Source organism: Panthera tigris, chromosome B3, assembly GCF_018350195.1.
Source record: "Panthera tigris isolate Pti1 chromosome B3, P.tigris_Pti1_mat1.1, whole genome shotgun sequence".
Classification (NCBI taxonomy): Eukaryota; Metazoa; Chordata; class Mammalia; order Carnivora; family Felidae; genus Panthera; species Panthera tigris.
Window position 1 is genome coordinate 67,871,239 of NC_056665.1, and position 23,498 is coordinate 67,894,736.

The 23,498-nt window shown below is 42.1% G+C and overlaps 1 protein-coding gene and 1 long non-coding RNA gene across 9 annotated transcripts in view; one reads left to right on the top strand and one right to left on the bottom strand.

Annotated features, from left to right (window-relative positions):
- LOC102957373 (neuroendocrine protein 7B2) overlaps positions 1-2,266 on the top strand; it is a 66,182-nt gene extending 63,916 nt beyond the window's left edge. For both annotated transcript variants that reach the window (XM_007097619.3, XM_007097620.3), the window contains exon 6: positions 1,689-2,266. In XM_007097619.3, the coding sequence (XP_007097681.1) occupies positions 1,689-1,784 (96 nt within the window). In that variant the 3' untranslated portion in view covers positions 1,785-2,266. The remainder of the gene's footprint in view (positions 1-1,688) is intronic.
- Positions 1-23,498, bottom strand: part of LOC102956744 — a 53,961-nt gene that overhangs the window by 9,209 nt on the left and 21,254 nt on the right. The window contains exons 5-13 of one of the 7 annotated variants that reach the window (XR_006218695.1): positions 18,736-18,819; positions 17,365-17,493; positions 17,182-17,268; positions 12,569-12,899; positions 11,326-11,376; positions 10,865-11,017; positions 7,796-8,020; positions 3,718-3,857; positions 2,267-2,881 (exon numbers count right to left, since the gene is read on the bottom strand). This is a non-coding gene — a long non-coding RNA (uncharacterized LOC102956744). The other 6 variants (XR_006218696.1, XR_006218697.1, XR_006218693.1 and 3 more) reach the window with 6 other exon arrangements.

The window sequence follows — 23,498 nt, forward strand, 5'->3', positions numbered from 1 at the left end:
ATGAACATTTATCAAAAAAGTTCAAGTGATTGCTCCTTTTGCTTCCTCACTAATTTACTCCCCCCCCCAACCCCCACCCCCCAGTATTGGCCATTTTCTGGGTCTAGGCAGAAGGACTTGCTCCTTTGAAAGTCCCTTTACCCAGAGGGATTCTCCCCAAAGTTACAACAGACTCCCAGGTAGTTTTATGTAACTTTATGTATTTGCTTAAATCTAATTGAATTCCACTTGCCTCATGAGTAGAAAGTCAACTCCCCTTTGCAAACTTTAACCATTAAGATGGATCTTAATATCTGAGATCTACTATTTATCTTACTTAAAGAGCTTATCAACCTTTTATTCCCATATTTGATAAATATGGAAATCTCATATCCTTTTTTAATGGCTTAGAATTTTCAGGTAAATATTGTTACTAAAAAACAATAAAGATATTTATGATATTGAGTACACTTCTTCAGTGCACGCTCGCGTCACCTACCCGGAAATTTTAATATGACTCTCTGGAGTCGGCCAGGCCATTCTCGTTGACAATCTCTGATGTAGAAAGCATTTTAGTTATTTTAAACATGTTAAAGATGCCTTCCCAGCGAAGTACTATGTTTTTGTGGCGTGTCACTTTTCAGATATGAGGACGTTGCACACTTTGTAATTCTCAGTTTGTAATGCATTTTTGCTGGATGAGTTGGGCCTTTCATGATTCATGCATTTAGCTGTCAGAATGTGGAAGGACTTTTACAAAATCTCTTTCGGAGAATGATCTGATCACCCTTCAAAAGAGCCAAGGCAGACAATGTCCCCTTGTCTAGAGAGACCCACCTGTGAACTGCTTCCATTCATTCATGGGGACTTGGGATGGATGATCATTTGTAACTACAGCCTCTTGCTTATATTTTTGTCCAGTTATTGGAAGGGGACTTCAATAAACAAATACCTTCCAAAACTTTCGAAATTTTTTCTGCTTGGTAAATACTATGTTATAAAGCTCCAATTACTAGTTCAAATCCAAACCTCAAAAAGTGGATATGTATTAAAGAAGGAATGGAAAAACCTTGACTCATTCAGAATAGCAACAGATGAGAGATTTCAAAGTCTTGAGTCCAAAGTAAAGGCACCTTGTGCAGAGCTTACTTCTTTTCTTTAGCTTTTGAACTTGAAGGTGGAAATGATTGCTAGGGTCACTGATGAATCCTCTTTAGGTAGAATGGAAGAATTAGGTAGCATGTAAAAATCAATACAGCAACAGGATGTCCTATGACCAGTCTACAGACACTAATTCCTACTTGATCTGTTGCCTTCTTTAGAACATTCTTATAAAATATACTTTAATGCATTTCACATTCTCTCTTCCACTAAATAAGGCCATAGAACAATAATTTTATTTCATATGGGGCTTGGTATCTAAGTTGTAGTGAGAACTTGTTAGCTGATTCACTCCAAAGCTTTGTGCCAAAGAACTCTTCGGTTGTGTGCAAGACACAATTAAAGACATCTGTCAGTCAAACAGTGTTTCTCAGGCCACTGAGATTTTGAAGATGCACTGAAATAATCATGTGGTAGGTGGTAGGTACCACTGTTACCTTGTTTTTAACCCAGTAGTCCAGACACAATTCTCACTCATGTCTTTTCTTTTGTGAGATGTCTGTATCTGATGTTCAGGTATAATACCAAACTTTTTTTTTTTTTTCCAGAGTATCAATCCATATCTACAAGGACAGAGACTGGACAACGTTGTCGCAAAGAAGTCGGTCCCCCATTTTTCAGATGAGGATGAGGACCCAGAGTAGGGTGAGGATGCTGGGTAGAAACCCACACGGCCCGTAGGCCTCAGTACTGCTTACGTGCACGTGTTATTAGAGCCCCTGTGAATGGCAGCATGTTTCTAATTTAGACTAGTATGGATGAAAAGCAGCTGTATTTTGATATTGCATTGTCCTTCACACCGATAGCTCTGCTTTCTACCAAATTAGAATAAGAGCTCTTTTCTTTTTAAATGTGGATCTGCAACGGGCATTGAAATTAAGGTGTATATATCAACAACAGTAAAAAGCAAGACTATGAATGAAATGTCCTCAGATTTCTTGCAATTTAAAATGGTGTTTTGGGCTGTGCTGTTTTGGCCAAGTCTGTAGAAAGCTGGCATTTGATTTTGATTATGTAGTTCACCCAGCCCTTGGGCATTGTTACACATCAATAAAGAAGGTTGTACTCAAGAGGAGGAGCGGACACATTTCACTTGCCTACATCTTAATAAATGTGTATGCAAGCCTTGGTGGGTGAGGCTTTTTTATTTAGATCATTATAAAAACAATTTACGTGCTTGCTAGAACAAACTCACAACACGATCTCATTTGATCTTAACACTAATGCTGTGACGTAAGTGGGGCTGGTAGTATTATCCCCATTTTACACGTGGTAGGACTGAGACTCTGGGCTTCCACAAAAATCTGGAAGTGGAGCAAGCAGTGCATGACGACTGAGGTCTTTGGCTTTGAGTTACTGTGTCTTATTCAGCAAATACTGGGTTTCTAACACATGCCAGGCACAGAGCTGGGCTCTGTGGGTGCTTCAGGGGCTCAGACTGACCCCACCCATTCCTCAGGCAGCAGAGTATGTAATCCAGGTCGCAAGACGTCTCTCCATGAGCACAGAATAGGTCGGTCAGCGACACTCCGCTTTTAAAGTTCAGAGCTACAGATGCAGGCACGCTCCCCTGCCTATTTCTGAAAAGATGTGCAATTTTCAACCAGCTGAGTCCTCCCAAGCCAGAAAGGCAATTCAGTGGAAGGCTGGCAGGATGCAGTTCACTGGTGAGTTTACAACTCTTCACTGTAAAGAAGACAACAGTTTCAGGCTTTGCTATCATTGGCCTCGATTTCCTGGTCTATAAAAGGGAGACAGCAGTGAGAAAGCACTGAGGAGAAAGATCATTCTTGGTTTTAATTTTACTGAGTGCACATTAAGTCTAAATGCCAGTGATTTATCTAATAGAAACAGCTTGACTGCCTTCATTAACACAGGAGTCTGTTACTATCACTTATAAAAACCAAGAAAGGTATTGGCACGTTTTTTCATAGCAAGAGGCATTTTTTTCTAGAGAGCATCAGCAGGCAGTTTTGCCACATCTCATAGCATGATTTCAGCAGCACCCTCGCCACCTGTTTCCAAAAAGATAGTTCCCTCGTGTTCTAGAGCCGTACAGAGCTGGGAGGGCTTACCCTATGAATCTTGTGTTTTGTGGGCATGTAGTTACTTTTCATTTCAGTTTTAACTCTCTTAGAAAAACCAAAGGATACCTCTTTTTCTGAGGTTGGACAAAAGGAAGGAAAAATGGCTACAAGATGTTTTGAGGCCCTGAGGAAGGAAGCATAGCAAAGCAGGAGGAGATAAGGTCACTGTGCCTGTGTTTGGCCCAGTTGCCCTCAGATGGGTTCTTAGCCCTCCCCTGTTGTCTGAATGACAGACTGGGTTTCCAAGGCTCCCAGGTCAGCTGACCTCTGCCTGCATTTAATATGAGGTCACGGAGAGGAGAGTAAAGGTGAGAGATGGCAGAAAACAAGGTGATTTGTTTTCTGTCTCCGTAGCTGCATCTTCCCCTTAAGGGCCCATCTCCCACTAGGTGAGCATGGCTCCAGCCATCTTGCCTCTTCCCCTGGTCCCAGCGGCTCCAGGAGGCCATGGCCTCTGCCATATTGTTAATCTCTGGGTTATTTCACTTACCCTAGTAGGCTCTTCCATCACCCGTGTAACCAGTTTTCTATATTAAATTCCTTCTGTTTGAAATCTTTAGAATGTTTTCTGTTTTCCTTATTGGACCTTGACTGATAGAATCATCCATCAGGGGAATCAAGAATTAAGCACTGTGAGAAAAATGTAGAACAACCAATGTGGGGAACAGATAGCATGATGCTTCTTGATTTTTAATGTAAATATGATGCGTTTGGGGGAATATTGTTAAAAATGCACACTCTGATGCAGTAGGTCCAGGGTAGGCCTCAGATTTTGGCATTTCTTGTAAGGTGATGCTGATGCTGCTGGTCCATGAACAGCATCTGAGTAGCACAGAAATAGAGGATTAGGAAAAGCTGAATGGAAGTGGGGGAACTGCCCTGACACCAACTTAATTTAGTCTGAATCTATAAGGACCCTGTCAGCATTGTGTGGTAACCTTATCCAGCCACTCTCAGCACCTTGGGAAGAAAAGCAGAGAGGACAGACACGGGAGTGAGCCTCATGGGGGAACATCAAGAAGTCAAAGATCCTAAAACACCAGAGAAAGCAAACAGAGTTGTCCCATTTGAGATCTGAGCCTTTGTTATGGGTTGAGCCAAGACCAGTGATCCGAGAGGTCAAAAGAATGTAGGAAATGATGTGGACCAAAAATAAAGTCAAGGAGTTGGCAGTTAGGGGGACCATGAGTTTGGATTCTTGACAAAGGAAAATTTTCAAGTGCTGGTAAATGATGTCTCAGTTGGGACAACTACAAAAAGGAGTCAGAATAGCGTGGAGCTAAAGATCAATGGACTCGGGAGAAGTAGAAAAACCATGAGGTCAGGGAACAAAAGGCAGAAGCATCAATGTGGGAGGTAAAGTCTTCACGTTAGAGGGGGTCAGCGTACCAAAGTTCTGTACAAAGTCAAAGCTCCACCACAAGCTTGTAGAGTACAGGGTAAAACTGAGAGCCAGGATATTCTGACACTAACTGGAATGCTATGTGCCTACACATTTTTATTTCTTGTTACGAAGTTCTAGATTCTCAAAGGGATCTGTGACCCTCAAAAGGTTAGAAATCGCTGTTGAGAGTAGCAGTGTGAGCCATGTTGGCAGTCACTAAGGAATATAAATGTTCGTTATGAGGGGTCCTTGAGAAAGAAAGAAGAGGACAGAAAAACTTCTCCCGTGTAGATTTCCAAAAGAGATCTTCGTGGTCAACCACTATCAATGATGTCACCAGTGGGTGAAAAACCAAGAGTTAATTCCTGATGGTTAGATCAGGCCAGCAGCACCTGAACCCACTGGTCAATCAGATCAAAAAGAGATGGTTATTATATGCCTCCTGGTGTGATTAATAAGAAACAATGTCAAGGAAATATTCTTGTCAAAACAATCTAAACTAAAACTCTAGATTTAACTCCCTGTCAACAGTAAGCACAGAGAGGAGAGAAACATGTTAAACACACTGCTGAGAAGCAATCGCCAAAATCTAGAATGGAGACTACAGGACAAGTGACCTAGCATTTTTCAATGAATAAATATTAGGAATTGAAAACAAGGAGGTGGAAACTGTTCAGATTTTGTTTAATGCTTATTTATTTATATTGAGAAAGAGAGAAAATGAAAGCAGGGGAGGGGCAGAGAGAGAGAGAGAGAGAGAGGGAGAGAGACAGAATCCCAACCAGGCTCTGTGCTGTCAGTGCAGAGCCCAACTCGGGGCTCAAACTCATGAACAGTGAGACCATGATCTGAGCTGAAATCAAGAGTTAGACATTTAACCAACTGAGCCACCCAGGTGCCCCACTGTTAATAGATTTTAAAAGACTTAAGAGACATAACAAACCAAATACAATGTGTGAGTCTTATTAGTATCCTGACTCAAACAAATCAAATTAAAAAAACATTGATGTGGGGCACCTGGGTGGCTCAGTTGAGTGTCCGACTTGGCTCAGGTCATGATCTCACGGTTCATGAGTTTGAGCCCTCATTGGGCTCTGTGCTGACAGCTCGGATCCTGGAGCCTGCTTCGGATTCTGTGTCTCCCTCTCTCTCTGCTCCTAACCAACTCGTATTCTGTCTCTGTCTCTCTCAAAAATAAATAAACAAAACAAAACAAAAAAAAACATTGATGAGACAATTGACTAATGACTGGCTGGATATTTGGTTTATTTAAGGGTTACGTGGTATTATGGCTATATTTTCTAAAAAGAGCCCTTATTTCTTAGCGATAAATTCTGAATTATTTATAGATAAAATGGTAAGATGTCTTGGAGTTCCTTTAAAATAATCCAGTGGTAGTGATGGTAGGAGGGGTATTGGGGGTATAGATCAATCAAAATTGTCTCTAAATTTATATTTGTTGAAGCTGGCTCATAGGTACATGGGGATTCATTGTACTTCTATCTCTACATTTGTGATTACTTGAAATTTTCTACAATACAGACACAATTAATGGTTTACGAGTAGGTTATGTATGGTAAGCACTGACCTAGAAATAACAACATCAGACAAGGTATACCGCTTTACTGGATAAGGCTATGGAAAAGGTGAGGAAGCAAAAAGGAAGATTAATGAAGAGAATTTCCCTGGAGTGTTGTGAAGGGACCTAGCAGAGGGTTCCACGGAAGAGACAATCTGGTGGTAACGGTGGTGATGGGTCAGAGTCCGTGGGAGGAGAAGGGATTGTCATAGAAAGAGAAAGGTGACTGGAAGCAGTAAAGAAGGGGGACCTTCATAAGACTGATGGATGCAAAAAGGCCATTTCTTTCTGGGGGAGTCTGGGCTGGATCCACAGAAGAAACACACCAATTTTCCTGGGAGCTGGAAGGGTTATTAACTCACCTCTGGGGTCTGTTTATCTGCAACGCTCCAGCCAAGGATCTTTGACAACAGGAAGGTTGTTTATATTTCTCCCTGCCACCTATCCACAACACACACACACACACACACACACACACACACACACACAGAACTAAAGAAGATGAAAGAAAGAAGAAAAAAGAATACTGAGCACAGTGGCCACAATGTAAGGCAAATGTGCCAGCATCATCAGCCATTAGACCTGATAGAACTCCCGCTGTGCGCACAGCCAGCTGGAGGCCCTGGGGAGCAGTTACACAGCATGAGGAAGACACACAGCCTTAGCACTGGAGGCGTTTACATTGGGAACATTCTAGAAGAGAATTTCCTCCATTCTTGCTGCTAGGAGAGAGAAAGTAGACCAAATTTCCTATTTACCCAGCTAATACAAAAGGCACCAGAACCACTCTTTCCTCCTCCCCCTTCCTTTGAAACTTTCAGAGATACCAAGCTTCACTGAGAAATGTCACAGATAACAGTCATAGCCCAAGGCATGGGGTCTGGGACCAGAAGTCTCCAGTTCTGTATCTGCCACAGCATCACATAGTGATCACTAAGGTGCCACTGCCTTGGCCCAGGGGGACAAGGGAGCCAAGAAAACAGAAATATTTTTTTTAAATAGCAAATGTCAGGTAGATTATCTGCTAGAGGAAGTTAGTCCTCCAGGGAGGACTATGGAGCGGACGCCAGAATCCTCAGGGGGTGGTGGGTGAGGGAAGGGTGTAGTTAACCATTACACTTACTACTTGGCTAGTGGGCATGCACAGAAAAGAAAGAAAAAATAGTAAGTGGTGTGGGTTGAAAATCGTTGAGAGCACTGTTCCTGGGGGGTTTTTTTCATTCAAAGACTTACAGAAAATACTGATGTAGGTGTAAGTGTGCAGGGAGAGAAGCACCACCAAGAGATGGGAAGGTGGCAGCAATAAAGCTAAACCAATGAAGCCAAGGCTGTGTGAAAAGGTCCACATTTCGGGGGAGGGGGCGTTGCGAGTTACAAGGAGTGGTAAACAAAGACAATGGAGTTCAAGGTTGCTGAGCTGGGGTAGGGTTGGGCAGGATGTTGTAGGAGCTCCTGTTCAAAGCCTAGCAAATTTCACATCTGTGAAAGCCTCCATTTCTAGATCCAGTGATCTCATTATTACCACAAAATTGAAGCAAGATGAAACACAATAGTCACTGCTTTTTTTCTGTACCCAAGAACTGCACCAGTTTAGTGAAATCTTACCTGGAGCCTTTTTCTAGTGATGGTGCTGGGAGTCGGCAGACACATAGTTTGAGGAGTATCCACGAGAGCATCCAAATGGCAAGGAGCACCTGGTGGGCTGTTGGGTTCCTCGTCTCTGTGCAATCAACATAAATACGTGGTCTTTTATGGTTTCAATAATCATTCAGGTACATGCCTGGCAGGTGGTCCAGAATCTCCTTCCATAGGGCTCTTCCAAACAATTGTCTAAGAACCGTAGGAAACATCATCAGTCTGGAGTGGGGGGAGCAAGGATTGCTTGAGCACCGTCAGTAACTACGGGCATTTCTTCTAAAGAAAAAATTTTTAATGTTTATTTCTTCTAATGTTTATTTTTGAGACAGAGAGAGACAGAACACGAGTGGGGGAGGGGCAGAGAGAGAGAGAGGGAGACACAGAATCTGAAACAGGCTCCAGGCTCTGAGCTGTCAGCACAGAACCTGAGGTGGGGCTCGAAATCACAAACCGGGAGATCTTGACCTGAGCCGAAGTCGGATGCTCAGCCGAATGAGCCACCCAGGCGCCCCAGGTATTTCTTGCCTATAGCATTACTGGTGAAACTTGACCTTGCTTAATGTTTAGATATTTATCTAGACTCACATCCCAGGATGGCTGCCGTGGGGCTCCAGAACCGTGCTATGAAGTTAAAACGTGCTGAATTCACCGTCACAGCTGCTTTCTAGAGTACAATCCCGTTCCAGGAGCATGTAGAACTGCTCCAATACGTGCCACCTTACCAGCCTCTTCCCTCACTCTCTCTTCAAGGACCACTCAAAACCAGACTAGGTCTAGCTATGCCCTTTCCCACAACACTGGCCTCTGCCATACTAGAGAAGCTGGCATTTGAAACAGCCCTTTCATTGGGCAACCAGTTGACTCTTGAGAGAGAGCATTGCTGCACATACAAGTGGAAGATAGCTGAGATTCTTTCTGAGGTTCTGTGATTCATTCACAAATACCTCATGTGTCATGACTGCCAGGTGGGGAGACAAAAATGATTTATGAGCCCAAGGAACCCACAATGCAGAGAGCCTGAGAGGGTAGCGGGAGTCATGGCAGAATCTGTGCAGATACTCTGAAGACCCACAAAAGGACAGCTAACCCAGAATGAGTGGATCAGGAAAGGAAGCCAGAAGGTCTCAAAGAGGTTTTGTTTGCCTGAAGCATTTTGCCTTCAAAACCAAGAGGGAGAATGGAAGCTGAGTCTCGAAGAGGTTTTCAAAACCAAGAGGGAGAATGGAAGGCAAAATGCTTCAGGCAAAGAAAAATGAATAAATCAAAAGCGTGAAGGAATGTGCAAAACTATAGACAATAGCACGCATCAGGGTTCAGTTTGGAAGTAGCATAAAAGGTAATACGCCAAGGAAAGCTAAGAGATAAGCCTGGTGACAGAGGCAGAGCCATGAGAGCCTTATGGGCCACACTAAAGGGTGTGGAGAGTCCCAACAGGATTTTATAAGAGGTAGGGACATTATCAAGCTCATATTTTACAAAGATCCCTGGGGACAGTGTGCAGACAAGGCCAGAGGATGTTCAAGTCTATAATCTGGACAAGAAAGAATAGAAGAGGGGAGAGAGAGCGAGGGAACTAGAAATAATGAAAGTTCAGGGCACAGAGAAATTCCGGGCCTTATGAGCCTGAGAAGCAATTTGTTGTTGTTGTTGTCGTTTTTAATTTTTTAATGTTTTTTTTATTTTTGAAGGAGAGAGAGAGCATGAGTGGGGGAGGAGCAGAGAGAGAGGGAGACACAGAATCCGAAGCAGGCTCCAGGCTCTGAGCTGTCAGCACAGAGCCTGACGCGGGGCTCAAACTCACAGACCGGGAGATCATGACCTGAGCCAAAGTCGGAGGCTCAGCTGAATGAGCCACCCAGGCACCCTGCCTTAGGACCTATTTGTAAAGCTAGGCAGACTCAGTGTTGGCTCTGTGTGCCATCTTGATCTCATTATGTCAGAATATTTAGGCTTAAGTCTGGGAGAATATGAACTCCAATGTAATGGGTAGACATTCTTCCCAGCAATTTTCACCTAGATATACATTGAGGTCAGAGGTCATTCTTTCCCCCAGAACAGGTAGTGCTGTCTCTCTTCTCACTCTCCTCTGTGATATGAGACCTCACACATACTTCCAGTCTCTGCAGCAGGGCATAACAATAAGAGTTACTATATACACAGAGCAAGTTTTATATATGTGGTTCATTGAATCCTCCTTCCTCACATTTTTTCCAGGAAGCAATTGAAGCTAAAAGGTTACATGACTTAACCAAGACTCCACAGTTAGTAAGTGGCAGAGTTGGAACTTGAGGTTAGATCTCTTGGACACTCTTCCCCTCTATACACTCTGCTACTTGATACTCATTTGCTTATTATGTGTCTGCCTCACTCTAATGGATTATAAACTCTTTGAGACCATGGATTGTGCCTCATTTTTCTTTCTATCCTGGTACTTTGCTTAGGGCCTGACAAAGGCATTAACTTCTGAATGAATGAACTTTGTGGGAGGTTTTAAAGAAGTCATAAAAACGTAAGGGAAGGGAAGCAAAAATAATATACAAACAGGAAGGGGGACAAAACCTAAGAGACTCTTAAATATAGAGAATAGAGGGTTGCTGGAGGGGTTGTGGGAGGGGGGATGGGCGAAATGGGTAAGGGGCATTAAGGAATCTACTCCTGAAATCATTGTTGCACTATACGCTAACTTGGATGTAAATTAAAATATACATAAATTATTAAAAAATTAAAAAATAAAGAAGTCATAAAAGGTTGATCACCCAGACTATGTATAAAGAAGGAAGGGGAGTATTATTGCCTCTTACTTGGGTACAGCTGACGTATTGGCATTAAGTTGTACATATGATTCTCAAGTCCTTTTAACACCAGCCAGTAGAACTTCCCCCCTCTTTCCTGAGTCACTGCCCAAATGGCAGCACTTAAGAAATGTCAGGGCACAGAATTCTAGCCAAATGCTTCAATTTGCTGCACTCCAGGGATAGCTGTGCATGACCTATTTATTAGAGAACTAGACCAGACCACTGTAGTGGTCCTGCTTACCTTGAGGGCAAATCTGTGGGCCGGCTCAGCATTGGGTCACATCACAGGCTTTCATCTGCCAGTGAGCCTCTGACCATGGGAACGTCCCGGAAGCATGTAAGCAGCACACAGGGCATAGGCCGCCTTTAACTGTATCACGTGCTCTGGCAACAGCTTTGGGAATTAGAACGAAGTGACTTTGGGAAACGTTGGCCAGTCAATGGGGACCTTGCCTACAGCCCAGGAAGACAGCCCCAAGGAAGAGTCAGTGAGGGGATTCAGTTCCATCCCTCCCCCGACAAAATTCCCAGGACATTCACGAGATCCACCAAAAGCCAGACCTATTTGAAGAGGCATATCTCTTGAAAAAGGAACATTCCCTGAAGCCCGGGGTTTTCTAGCAGCCTAAACACAGCAAAACTTGAGGTGCTGGCGTTTTGCATGCTTAACTTCCTGTTTCTAAAGGAAAAGAGAGACTTTACCAAGACTTTGTGGCTGTCAGGCTGTTCCCTCCAAACAGTCTGGTGACTTCACTGTGGATGAATCAGAAACATATGGATCAAATTTCCTCCTAAAATACACTTCGGTTTGGCAATTAAAAGAAAATGTGTACGATATAGCAGATTTGGTGGCCACCAGCCCTGCAAGAAGGGGGTGGCCAAAATTATCATAACTATTTATTGAAAGAAAACTTGATTGCTAATGGGCACAGAAGAAACCATGGCAAAAACTGGCAAGAGATTTGTGGATGGCGCATCTTGGCTTCTGAAGCTTGTAAGCAAAGACAGGGTGTTTACAAAGATTCTAGTGGAAATGTGCTCTTGAATTTGGGTTTAGAAACATTGACTTAGAAGTTATAAAGAAAGATTCTTTTAGGAAAAGAGGTGCTACAGATTGGAATGAGATAGACCTACAAACTCCTTCTAACAGACTGACTATTCTACTGTTTAATGAAATTAATACGGCAGTACAGCTTGTCAATAAGCAGAAACCCACAGAAACCAAAAATGTATACACAGGAAACATAAAAATGCTTGTAATAGTTCTTAGCAGAGGCAATTGAACACACGAAGAGCGAGAAACATCTTAATAAACCAATTTGGCAATTTATAGTGATTTATCCACAAGCAGGGCATCATAGGAATTTTTCATTTTTTAGTGTCACTTTCCTGGGTAGGATTCATCACAATGACGTTCATTTATTCATTCATTTATTCTTTCACTAGTAACTTACCTAGGACCTATTCCAGATGCCAAATACTGAGCCATGCTCTGGGATTTGGGTGTCTTATACGAAGATGTCCACGACACTGACTCTTCCCTCATGTAGTTTGTAGCAAAACACACAAATAAATCTTTAGCTATCTATGTGCAAATTGTTATGTACTTGATCCTGTACCATCACAGTTTAGCAGAGTAGTTAGGCACAAAAACTTTGTAAATAGATTTGCATTTGACCTTGAGTTCTGCTGCTTACAAGTTGGGTGACCTTGAGTAAGTTATTTCATCTCACTGGGTTTTAGTTCTTTCATTCGACATCTGGAAAAAGGTAATACCTGCCTCATCAAACTGATGTGAGGAGAAATTCCCTGCAATACAGCACCTATACTAAACTTTGATTTAGATACCAAATTTGGGATTAGTCAGATTTCAGTGCAAGAAACAAATTCTTTGCTCTGAATACTCCAGAGAAAAGTGATTTAATACAAGGAATTGGGCACTTACAAAATTATTTGACGACGGGGAGGAGCAAGAGGCAGGGACCCACAGCTGGGCTTAACTGGTCTCCAACGTAGCTGGGACTCATCAGAGATCAGGGTGCATTGGCTGATCACACTGCTGGGACTGATGTATGATACCCTCAAGGCCATTGTCCCAACAGGAATGCTGAATTTGCCTGCAGCTACTGTCTCTCATAGCAGAAACATTAGCAGAAAAATAGTTTTCCTCTTTTCATCTTCAAAATTGTGTGGGAGTGTATTTATTTGGTGTTTTAGTGCTTCCAGAATCCCAGTTGCCAGGGAATCAGCCAATGTAATTTTTAGTTTTCTAGCCCCTGTAACACAAAAAGGAACATAGAAATTGATGGAAGTAAGTATTGTGTGCCAGCTGACCATGTCCAAGATTTGAAGTACTTACCACAATGTTAATATACGAGAAGGGCTTGAATGTTAACTATGATTATGATAGATACACAAATCTAAGTCAGCATTCATAAACTACTATTCTAAGAAGTGAAGGTAGTCCATATCATATTTTCCTTCTCTACTTTGTCTAAAGCATATAACCAGGGAAATTAGATTTTCCATAACTGAAGCACAGGTAAATTGAATGCTCTGTCAAAGGTCTAGCCTAGTTGTTTTGATCTCAGTTCACCAACGCAGCATTTTGTTTTTTATTTTTTAATGTTTATTTATTTTTGAGAGAGAGAAAGAGCCTGCGCGCGAGCGGGAGAGGGGCAGCAAGGGGAAACAGGATCCGAAGCGGGCTCTGCACGGACAGCAGAGAGCCCGATGCAGGGCTCGAACTCACATACCGCGAGATCATGACCTGAGCAGAAGTCGGACACTTAACTGACTGAGCAGCCCAGGCGTCCCTCTAATGCACCATTTGATAACAACTTCAAAGGAGAAAGTGTGGTAAGATGGTAGATGATGAAATTTCAGAGATTACTCTCTTTTCAAAAAAAGAAACAAACCCTCTTACTTGATGTGATAAAGTAGGTTCTGAAGAAAATGAGTAATTATAGCAGGGATGTAAATGAAACTCAAGCTTTGTCCAGAGTGTTGACATGGGACCATTTTCCATCTCGCATACAGTGGCATGAACAAAAAGATGAAGGTGGAGTCAGTTTTTAGTTTAGTTTTTTTTTTTCCTTTTCCAGTTTTTCACTATACTTTGGTTTTCTATTTTTGTTGGTTTTTGAATTGGACTTTTAGCTGATTTGTCCTGTACAGCTTTTGGAAGCTTTCAGATTGAATGATGCTGTTTTCCAGGGTTTGATGGGGACTAATGCATCATATTTAGATGGTTCCAGTTATTCAGTAAGGTCATGTTACTTTGCAACTAGTCAATCGTATCCTAGAGAACTCGGAATGAGGTTGCATAAGAAAGATGGGGTTATTTTTATTGTAACAGCAGATGAACTTAGAAAGTGAAAGGAGCCAGTGGAAGAGCCAGAAAGACAATGGACAGATGCCCCAACAGCCTATTCCTCCTCACCCCCTCCCAACAACACACAAGAAATTTTTCCAAATCACTTTTTACATATGCCTTGACTATTGATTCATCAAAGATGTCTTCAATGGATTCACAACTCAAACCACATTGCAGTGGTTTTTTTTTTTTCTAATAAAGAAAAGGATTGAAAATGTAAATATAGTATTTCTTCTATTTTTACAAATGAATGCGCTCAATACAAAACACTGTCAGCAGCTAATACTATGTTAATATGCTCAGATCAACTGGTTACACAAGTGAAACGGTAACATTCCCAAATGAAATGTGATCAAATGCTTTCACATGCAGTTTGCCTTCTTCCTCCACTTCTTAGCAGAAAGAGCTTTTTTGGATACATTTTGTCAACACTGACAGAGTAAACAGCTTTTTCAAGAGACTGGAGTGTTTTCCTTCTGATTCATTGTGGATGCCTACAAGAGTACTTCCCTTTTAAGTTAAAGCATTTTACAAATTCTTTCTACTGAATCAATTTACATACTTTTATCACCACTGTTTTTTAATAAGTAACTTTTCTTTCTTACTCAAAATTCATTTCACTGTGTCCCAACCTTTCTGTGATGCTTGGAGAAAAGAAGCAGAGTTCATTTAAAACACTCTTGTTTATGATGGATGAAACCACAAACTTTTTGTGATGTTAACCCGCTCACAAAAAGAGAATCTGAACTTCAGAGTATTTTGTGTTTGGAAAGAAGGCACACCAAGGAGAATGGGCTCATTTCAATTCAATATATTATAGGAAGGAAAAGATCAAGGAAGAGCTGGTCTTAAAACTGTCAAAATATGAGAATTTGATGGGAAGAAAGAAGGAAAACAGAGCAGTTGGAAATGCAAAGATAAAAGAGTTGGATCCAGACATGTCTATGTAATTTCCCAGAAATGGAAACTGTACTGGCAATTTGGAAAGAGATATCAAGAAACAATATGCATTAAATGTTGAGTGTTTCTTGTAGCAGTGAACTTGGAAGGCTCTTAGAACACATGGCATGATGGTCTCGTGATTCGTCTACATATGGCCTTATGCTTGGTGACTGACAAAGGGAGAAACCAAGTTTCATAAGGAATTAAACACAGAAGAGGAAGCTAAACACTATTTCAGAAAATGACTCTGGGAAGCTTCTAGGTCAACAGCAGAGTATTAACTAACTCAGCCTATTAAATACACATGGGAGAGAGTAAACAACTCTATTAATAATAATGTGTCATTTCTTCTGTTTTCTTGATGGCCCAACAATTGATTTGTCTAAAGCTGCTTAGGTAGTTATTGGTGGTTGAGTTTAGGTGCAAAAAGAATTCTTTCCACAACACCAGTGATTCCCAATCCTGGCTACTTGTCAGAATCATCTCAAGGGCTTTGCAAAAATACAGATTCTTGGGCCCAAGCCCAGGAAATTCTGGTTCAGTAGTCTAGAGCAAGCCCTGAGAATCAAATATTTTTTAAGAGGTTCAGATACATGGTCCTCTGGCGGGAAACAATGGCCACAGCTGCAAGCAGGTAGCATGAGAACGGGTGAAGATAAGGGACCAGGAGAGAAGGGGGTGGAACAGAGGAACAGAAGAAACTGCTGCAAAACTACACCAGCCACAACAAGTCTCTGAAAATCCTCCCAGATCTGAAAAAATGCTTTGGTGTCACCTGCATTTATTTCTGAGACCCCAGGCCTTCCTAACCAGCCCACCCCCTCCTAGATGGCCTCCTAGATGAAAGCTGTGCTTTCAGAAGTCACAACAACCATGGTAAAATGCCGCTGCCACACCGTGTATCCCCCAAGATGAATTATGATGAGATATTTAGGTCTCCATCAATAAATAATAATAATAATAATAATAATAATAATAATAATAATAACAACAACAACAAAGAGGCATTTGGAGCTATGAGTGTCCTAAATGTGGACTTGGCTAGTTATGTGACACTTTTTCAAAAAAAAAAAAAGTATGCAATCAAATCAGTGGCACAAATGTGTATCAATCCTGGCCACATACATAAATGTTCTTTCTTTCATTCAATATCGCCTTTATCTTTTGTGCTCTATGTCACCATGCTGAGCGAAAATATCTGTCCACAAGTCTTTAAGATCTCTCAGAAGCACAAGGGGAATAGTGCATTATCAAATTTTCACCAAAAGTTACCATGGCGTTTTTTAGCAGAGTGGATATTATCTTATTTGGCCGTGAAGCTTCCTCACCTCTCTGGGGTCTTCAGAATGTGGTCTCATGATTGGTTTTACAAGAGAAGTTGCTAGGGATATGGTGGAAGTTCCAAGAGCAAGTCTATATCCTTACTGCTGGCTGTTCCTTACACACACAGAGCACAGGGATGTGTTCTCTGATTCCACAACAGAACTAAAGACAGCAGTTCTGCTGGAAGACTCAGATCCAGGGCCCCATCCTAGTCATTTTCCGAGTGAGTTCTAGCCCAAGTGTGGACATAAGAAGCAGGGACAAGGAAAGTGGGAGATAGAGCAAGGCTGATAACATGAAGGAGAATAACAATTCTGCATGTTTATCTATTCACCCAACAAATGTCTGTGAACATCTGCTATATTCCAAGTCCAGTGCTAGAGGCCAGGGGGACAGTACCCCAGAAAGACATGGCTCTGGCCCCACAGAACTCGCAGGCATGTGGGGTATACAGACGAACACAAAGCCAACTAAAAAACCGAATCATTTCAAAGTTTTGTAAGAGCTAGGGAGAAAGGGTTTTAGGCAAGGGAAGGGCATCATCTCGTAAGTGATTTAATAAGTTTAGACCAGGGGCGCCTGGGGGGCTCAGTCGGCTCAGAGGTCCGACTCTTGGTGTTGGTTCAGGTTGTGATCTCTCAGTTCCTGAGTCTGAGCCCCACGAACTATGAGCCTGCTTGGGATTCTCTATCTCTCCCTCTCTCTGCCCCACCCCTGCTCATGCGCTCGCTCTCTCTCTCTCTCTCTCTCTCTCAAAGTAAATAAAGAAAAAAGTTTAGTCCAGCAGCTGTGTGCCAGCATCAGTGGGACTGAAGAGAGCAGCGAAGAGGCCACTGCAGCCATCCAGATGATAAATGACAGTGACCCAGCCTGGGAGGGCAGCAGTGAAGGGAGGAGACAGACGGAAGTAACTGAACTGCCAACACCAGCAGCCACGTCGTGGATGGGCTCTAGCACTTGGTCCTTCGGAGGCAGCTCCCATAGGTGATAGGATAAACAGAAGCCTGAAGGGGAAATAGGAGATTTGGAGCGCTTCCATTATGATTCAACTCAGCCTCCTTTACTTTAAAATCCCCGCTTCCAGTTTCACAAACACCTACCAAGTGAGCATCTTGTCTGTGCAGGACGCTGTACTAGACCTACTGTGAGCTCAAGGATGAGGAAAAAAATGGTACCAGAGCTCACACAGTCCACCTTCAGTGAAGAAGAAATGTCAACTACACATGTAACTAAAATAAAGCAAAAATAAGACAAGAATCAGCGAAAATCCCGAAGGGTCTTGAAGTAAGAGGAGGGATTCAACAGGAAGAGAGGGGACAGGATATCCCAAGTGGAGAGAGCAGGCAGAGCAAAGGCGTGGGGGTGGGAATCTGGGGTCTGTGCTCAGGAAACAGTCTGTTTGGCTCAAGTGTTGGATTTGCAGAGAGTGAGGCTGAGAGGATACTGATCGCTCAGCCTCCAGTTCCTTCGACATCTTTTGCTGTATTTGTGCAACTTTGTACCTGTATCAAATATTTACATCAAAAGCAAACTCTCACTCGGAAATTCTTCTTCATAAAAAAAAAAAGAAATTCTCCCTGGTGGCAAAATTCTTTCCCCTAGGTTGATAGCACAGAGCTCACATAGTAATAAGTGCTATCAAAATAGATGCTTAGGATGACAGAGCTAAAGCTTAGGTACCTATTGAGAGAAGCTGCTGATTTCTGAAATGATTTGTCTTTCTTATTTGAAAGGATTTGCTTCCTTCCCTTCCCTTCTTCCTTCCCTCCCCTGCCTTCCTTCTCTCCTCCCTTTCTTCCCTTCAAGGAATACTGGAGACATATCAAGGAGCTCAGGCTAACATCCTGAAATTTTGGCTAGACGGGCTTTTTGAGGTTGCTGGTGCTGAGATGTGGCCACAGAGATTTGTCTAGGGAAAGTACATCCTAATCCGTCCACAGACGTTCACGGATTGCTTTGGTGAGCCAAGTAGCTGCTGTAAGAATGGTTATGATTTATTTTCAGGAAGATTTTTTTCTTTGGCTCTTTGACACTGTGACTAAGAACCATCATGCTTTACAGTTTTTAAGAGCCTGTCCTGTGCTCAGCCCTGCACTTCCTTACAACATGGTGGGCTTGTGGGCAGAAAGATGTATGTATGCCCCTGAGAGATCCTCAGATCCTCTCACCACTCAGACTGGTGGGGTGACCACTCATCAGGAAAGCCGCACTGCGTGTGAGTGACTCCTGGGAGATCATCTGGAAGCCAGTATCTGGGGACACACTGCTTTTTTGACCAGTCCAAAGTTTGTCCTTTTTATTGTTCCTTCTTGCCACATAGGCAAGTAACATACAGTATAGAAACAAACATTACAGACAAGGCTACCCAGTCTCTGGAAAGGGCCTTCAACATAGGGGGAAATGCATCTCAGGGCTCACCCTGGAGATTTCCGTTCACATTCTGGATATGAGTATAAGGGAATTTCTCTTACCTTTGGATTCTTCCTTCTCTGTTCCTCTTTCAAAGGCACATTTCTCTAGAGAGTGTGTCCCAAATGCCGTACGTCTGTGAAGTTCTTTACAAACATTAATAGACAAATGGTTAGTTTATATTAAGCACTCCTGTATTGCTCTGACGTGAGCAGTGAAGAGCCCACGGTTTACATTTTTTGTCTTTCTTTTAAAAAGGAATGAGGAGGGGTGGGAGGGAGGGGAGGGTGGGTGATGGGTACTGAGGAGGGCACCTTTCGGGATGAGCACTGGGTGTTGTATGGAAACAAATTTGACAATAAATTTCATATATTGAAAAAAAAAGAAAAAAAATAAACTGGAAAAAAAAAAAAAAGGAATGAGGAATTATATAGCAGATGATCCAAACTTTTTATGCCAGAAAATGAAGGAGTAAGGAAGAAACCAAGATTTTAAAAAGATTTACATTTGGACCCTTTGTGAGGTAAGTAAGTGCAAATGGGCATATGAGCTCATGTCAATCTTTAGAAGGGAAGACAGGCCTCGAGTTTACTTTTTACCTTGAGTTTCCTGCTTCTCTGCCCTGAGCAGACTCCAAAATACTGAACTTATTTATGAGCTCCTAATTTTTTTTTTAATTTTTTTTTAACATTTTTATTTATTTTTGAGACAGAGAGAGACAGAGCATGAATGGGGGAGGGGCAGAGAGAGAGGGAGACACAGGATCAGAAGCAGGCTCCAGGCTCTGAGCCATCAGCCCAGAGCCCGACGCGGGGCTCGAACTCACAGACTGTGAGATCGTGACCTGAGCCGAAGTCGGACGCTTAACCGACTGAGCCACCCAGGCGCCCCGAGCTCCTAATTTTTAAAAATATACTTATAGTGCCACTAATAACAATAAAAATGGAAATAAGTGTTTGTACAAAAACCCAAGAAGACAGGCCATGTCTGAGTTTCCCATGGCCACGTGTTCAGAATTCTTTACAAATAAAGTCATGTAGAGTCCAAACTCATATTTTGTATATGTATGTTTGTACTTTACACGATCAAATATCTTGACAACATCAGCTATTGAATTACTCAAAAACACTTGGCATTTTGTGTGCTTTTTTGTGGAGTAATCATGGTGTTTGAATATCAGTTCTAACACAGTGTGCAATGAAGACTCTACGTCATGTTCAATGTAGAAGGTAAGTGAAGGCGGCATAGATATCCGCTGGCCATGAATTCCTCTTCTGCCTTGTACTGTTGTGTGCCCTTCAAACGGCTACACAACTTCTCCGGACATCAGTTTCCTCACCTTTAAAAAGAGCAAACAGTAATAGCAATCTCATAGGTCTGGTATGAGGATTAAATCAGAGTATGTATGGGGTGTCTGGGTAGCTCAGTGGGTTGAGTGTCAGATTCCGGCTCAGGTCATGATCTCACAGTTCATGAGTTCAAGCCCCTCATCTTGCTCTGCTGACAGCTCGGAGCCTGGAGCCTGCTTTGGATTCTGTGTCTCCCTCTCTCTCTGCCCCTGCCCCGCTTACACTATGTCTCTCCCTCTCGCTCTCTCAAAAATAAATAAACATTAAAAAAAATTTAAGGAAAGAAATAAATTAGAGTATGTAAAGCTTAGTGTTTAGTACATTTTAAGTAGTTAATAAAAGCCAACTTTAAGACACACACACACACACACATACTGTACATAGCTGGAAGAAAATCTATTTATGTACCATACACATGTATATTGTATATGGTAAGCAGCGGTTATTTAGGGGTTGTGGGATTACAGGAGATTTTAATTTTCTTTGTTTTCCAAGTTTTCTAGGATGAGTTAATAAGATATTTACAATGTTATAACACCTTTTAAAGGATATAATGCAGGACAAGTGATTTATTAGGACAGTTATGGCAAGAGCAAAACCACACGTAAGCTTCCATGCCTTAAAAAAGGACAAAAAGTGAAAAGGTAAATCTTCAACACAGCTGTTAGTAAACAGCAGAGATCTCAAGGGATTAAAAGCTGGAAATGAGTAGAAGCAGCCCCAAAATAAAAGCAGGAGCAGGGCTGCCAAAGACAGTGGGGGGTAAGACCCAAAGAACCTCAGTTCAATAAGCACTTCCAACAGATCCTCTCCAAGGCACGGGAAATTTTAAAATTGCCCCAGAATAGGCTTTTCTTGGAAAGTGTACCTAAAAAGATTCAGAAAATGAAGAACCACAGGCGTACAAGCACTAAGGAAAAACAGAGAATCAACAACTGATTAAAGTCCCATCCAATTTTTTTTTTCTAAGAGTGAAGTCGCATCAAAGAGCTCAAAACAAATAGATGAAGGTGGGAACCTCATTCCCAGCAGTTTCCGTTATATTTGGGCACAGGGTATGTGAATTGTTGGTGAGAAATCCATTTCTGTCTGCCTGTATATCTTGTTGCATTCCCAAGTCTCTGCAGTAGCCTTCAGCAAGGGAGTTTCAGCCTCTCTTGCTATGCGTTCAGGCATCTTCTGGTCTCTTTCTGAGGTTCTGCCATTGCAGTCAAAACATTCTGAGAACTCTAGCTTTTGGTTAAAGTGATTCTCATGATGAAGTCAAAAGAGAGCCAGAAGGGCTTGCTGTTCTGCCTGTACCCCTCTCTGGGGTATTTATATCATTTGCCGGTTTTACCAAAAATAGAAGTTGTTCTGCCATTTACTGGAAGGGTATCACTCCTTCCCTTCCCTTCCTTCCTTCCCTCCCCTCCCCTCCCCTGCCTTTCCCCTCCTTCACCCTCTCCTCCCCTCCCCTCTCCCTCCCCTCTTCCTCCTCCCCTTCCCTCCTCTCTCCCTCTCCTCCCCTTCCCTCTCCTCTTTTCTCCTACCCTCTCTTTTCTTCCTCCCTCCCTCCTTTCCTTTCTTTCCCACAGTCCTTCTTCCTCTCTCTTCCTTTCCCTCTCCTGCCTTTGTTACTTCCTTCCTTTCCCCTATGCAGATACTCATTTAGTAACTTTATCAACCACCTATTGTGTGGCATCCATTGCACTGTGAATATAAAGATACTGTAAGGCATGGCCCGTGCTGATATTACATTTTCATTGTCTTTGTTTTGGCCCCCAATTACATTCTAGTATCCACGCAGTCACTCCTTTTTATTAAGCGTCTGTTACGTGTCTGGCACTTTCATGGATCTTATTTTACTTAATTCCATCATCCACCCAGAGTTAGGTATTACCATTCCTATAACACAGATGATTGAATTTAGTTAGGCTCAGAGGGTTTAAATATCTAACCCAGGGGCACTCAGTTCTTAGGAGGAGGAGTCAGAAATTCATTCTGATTTTTCTGCTTCCAAGTTCAGTGAGTTTTCTGTTCGGCCTCCATATTGATGTGAAGGACCAAAACATACTTTTATGTTTTTGTGTTTTTTATACTGCACTGCACATGCAGTGTGGATAACAAATACTTGTATGGAAGTAGGTCTCGATTGTATTAAAATGGTCTGCATGATTTATTTATTCTTTCATGTGCTTATACTTGGCAGCGCTGTTCAGAATTTTCACATGTATGTGCATTGTTCAGATACAGGAAACTGGTCAAGGTTTTACCACTTATGTTCACAGAGCAAGGTGAATAACCTGGGACCCATCCTGAGCTGAGACAGATCAGCAGACATATAAACACCAGTAAGGGCTTGTATGGGTTCTGAAAGCACGCTTCCCTTGATTGGAGCTGGTTACAGAGGACACAAAGGAGGGAAAAATCTTCAGTGTCCAAATAAGGATAAAAATTACTCTTGAAATCATAATAGAGAGGCGGATTCTTTTTAATTTGGGGAAATTTTAAAAATGTCTAAAATGCAAAAAAAGTAATCTGACAAATATCCGTGTACTCATCACCCGGAAATGAAAACTGTACACATTTTGTTATATTAGTTTCAAGATTTTTTAGAATGAAATTTATAAACATTTTAAAGTTGGAATCTCCTGTGCCTTCCATCGCCAATTCAACCTCCTCTCTGACTCCACTCTGGTAGGCACCATCAAAGTCTGGTTTCCAATCCACTTTTCGTTCAGTTCCATGAATAAATGTGTTTTCATGAACAATTCATACTATTGTCTTGTGTTTATTATAAAATATACACAGGGTGTCAAACTGCTTATAGCATTTTGAAACTTGCTTTCCTCCTCCTGAGACATCACTATGTTTTTGAGCTCTGTGTTGGAATATAGAAATCTAGTCCATTCTTTTAAGTGGCTGTATAGTATTTTTTTATATGAATAAAATAGTTTATTATGCCTTCTCCTACTTCTGTTGATGGATGCGAAGATTGTTACAGATGATACTGCGATAGAAGTGCTCACACAATTCTAGTCCTCATAAATGCATTCAAGTTCTTGTAAGGTGTTTACCTAGAAACAGAGTGGCTGAGTGGTATGCTAGAGGCATGCTTCACTTTACCACATGTTGACAAATTACTCTCTGAGATGGTTGTACCAATTTATACTCTCACTGCCAGTGCATTTAAGTGGCTGCTTCTCCATACCTTATTCTTTTTTTATGTTTATTTACTTTTGAGAGAGAGAGACAAGAGTATGAGCAGGGGGTGGGGAGGGGCGGCAAGAGAGGGAGATACAGAAACCTAAGCAGGCTCTGGGCTCTGAGCTGTCAGCACAGAGCCCCATGCGGGGCTCCAACCCAGGAACCCTGAGATCATGACCTGAGCAGCGCTTAACGGACTGAGCCACCCAAGCACCCCTCCATACCTTTTTCAACACTGGTTATTGGCAGACTTAAATCTTTGCCAATCTGCTAGCTAAGCAAGGTCA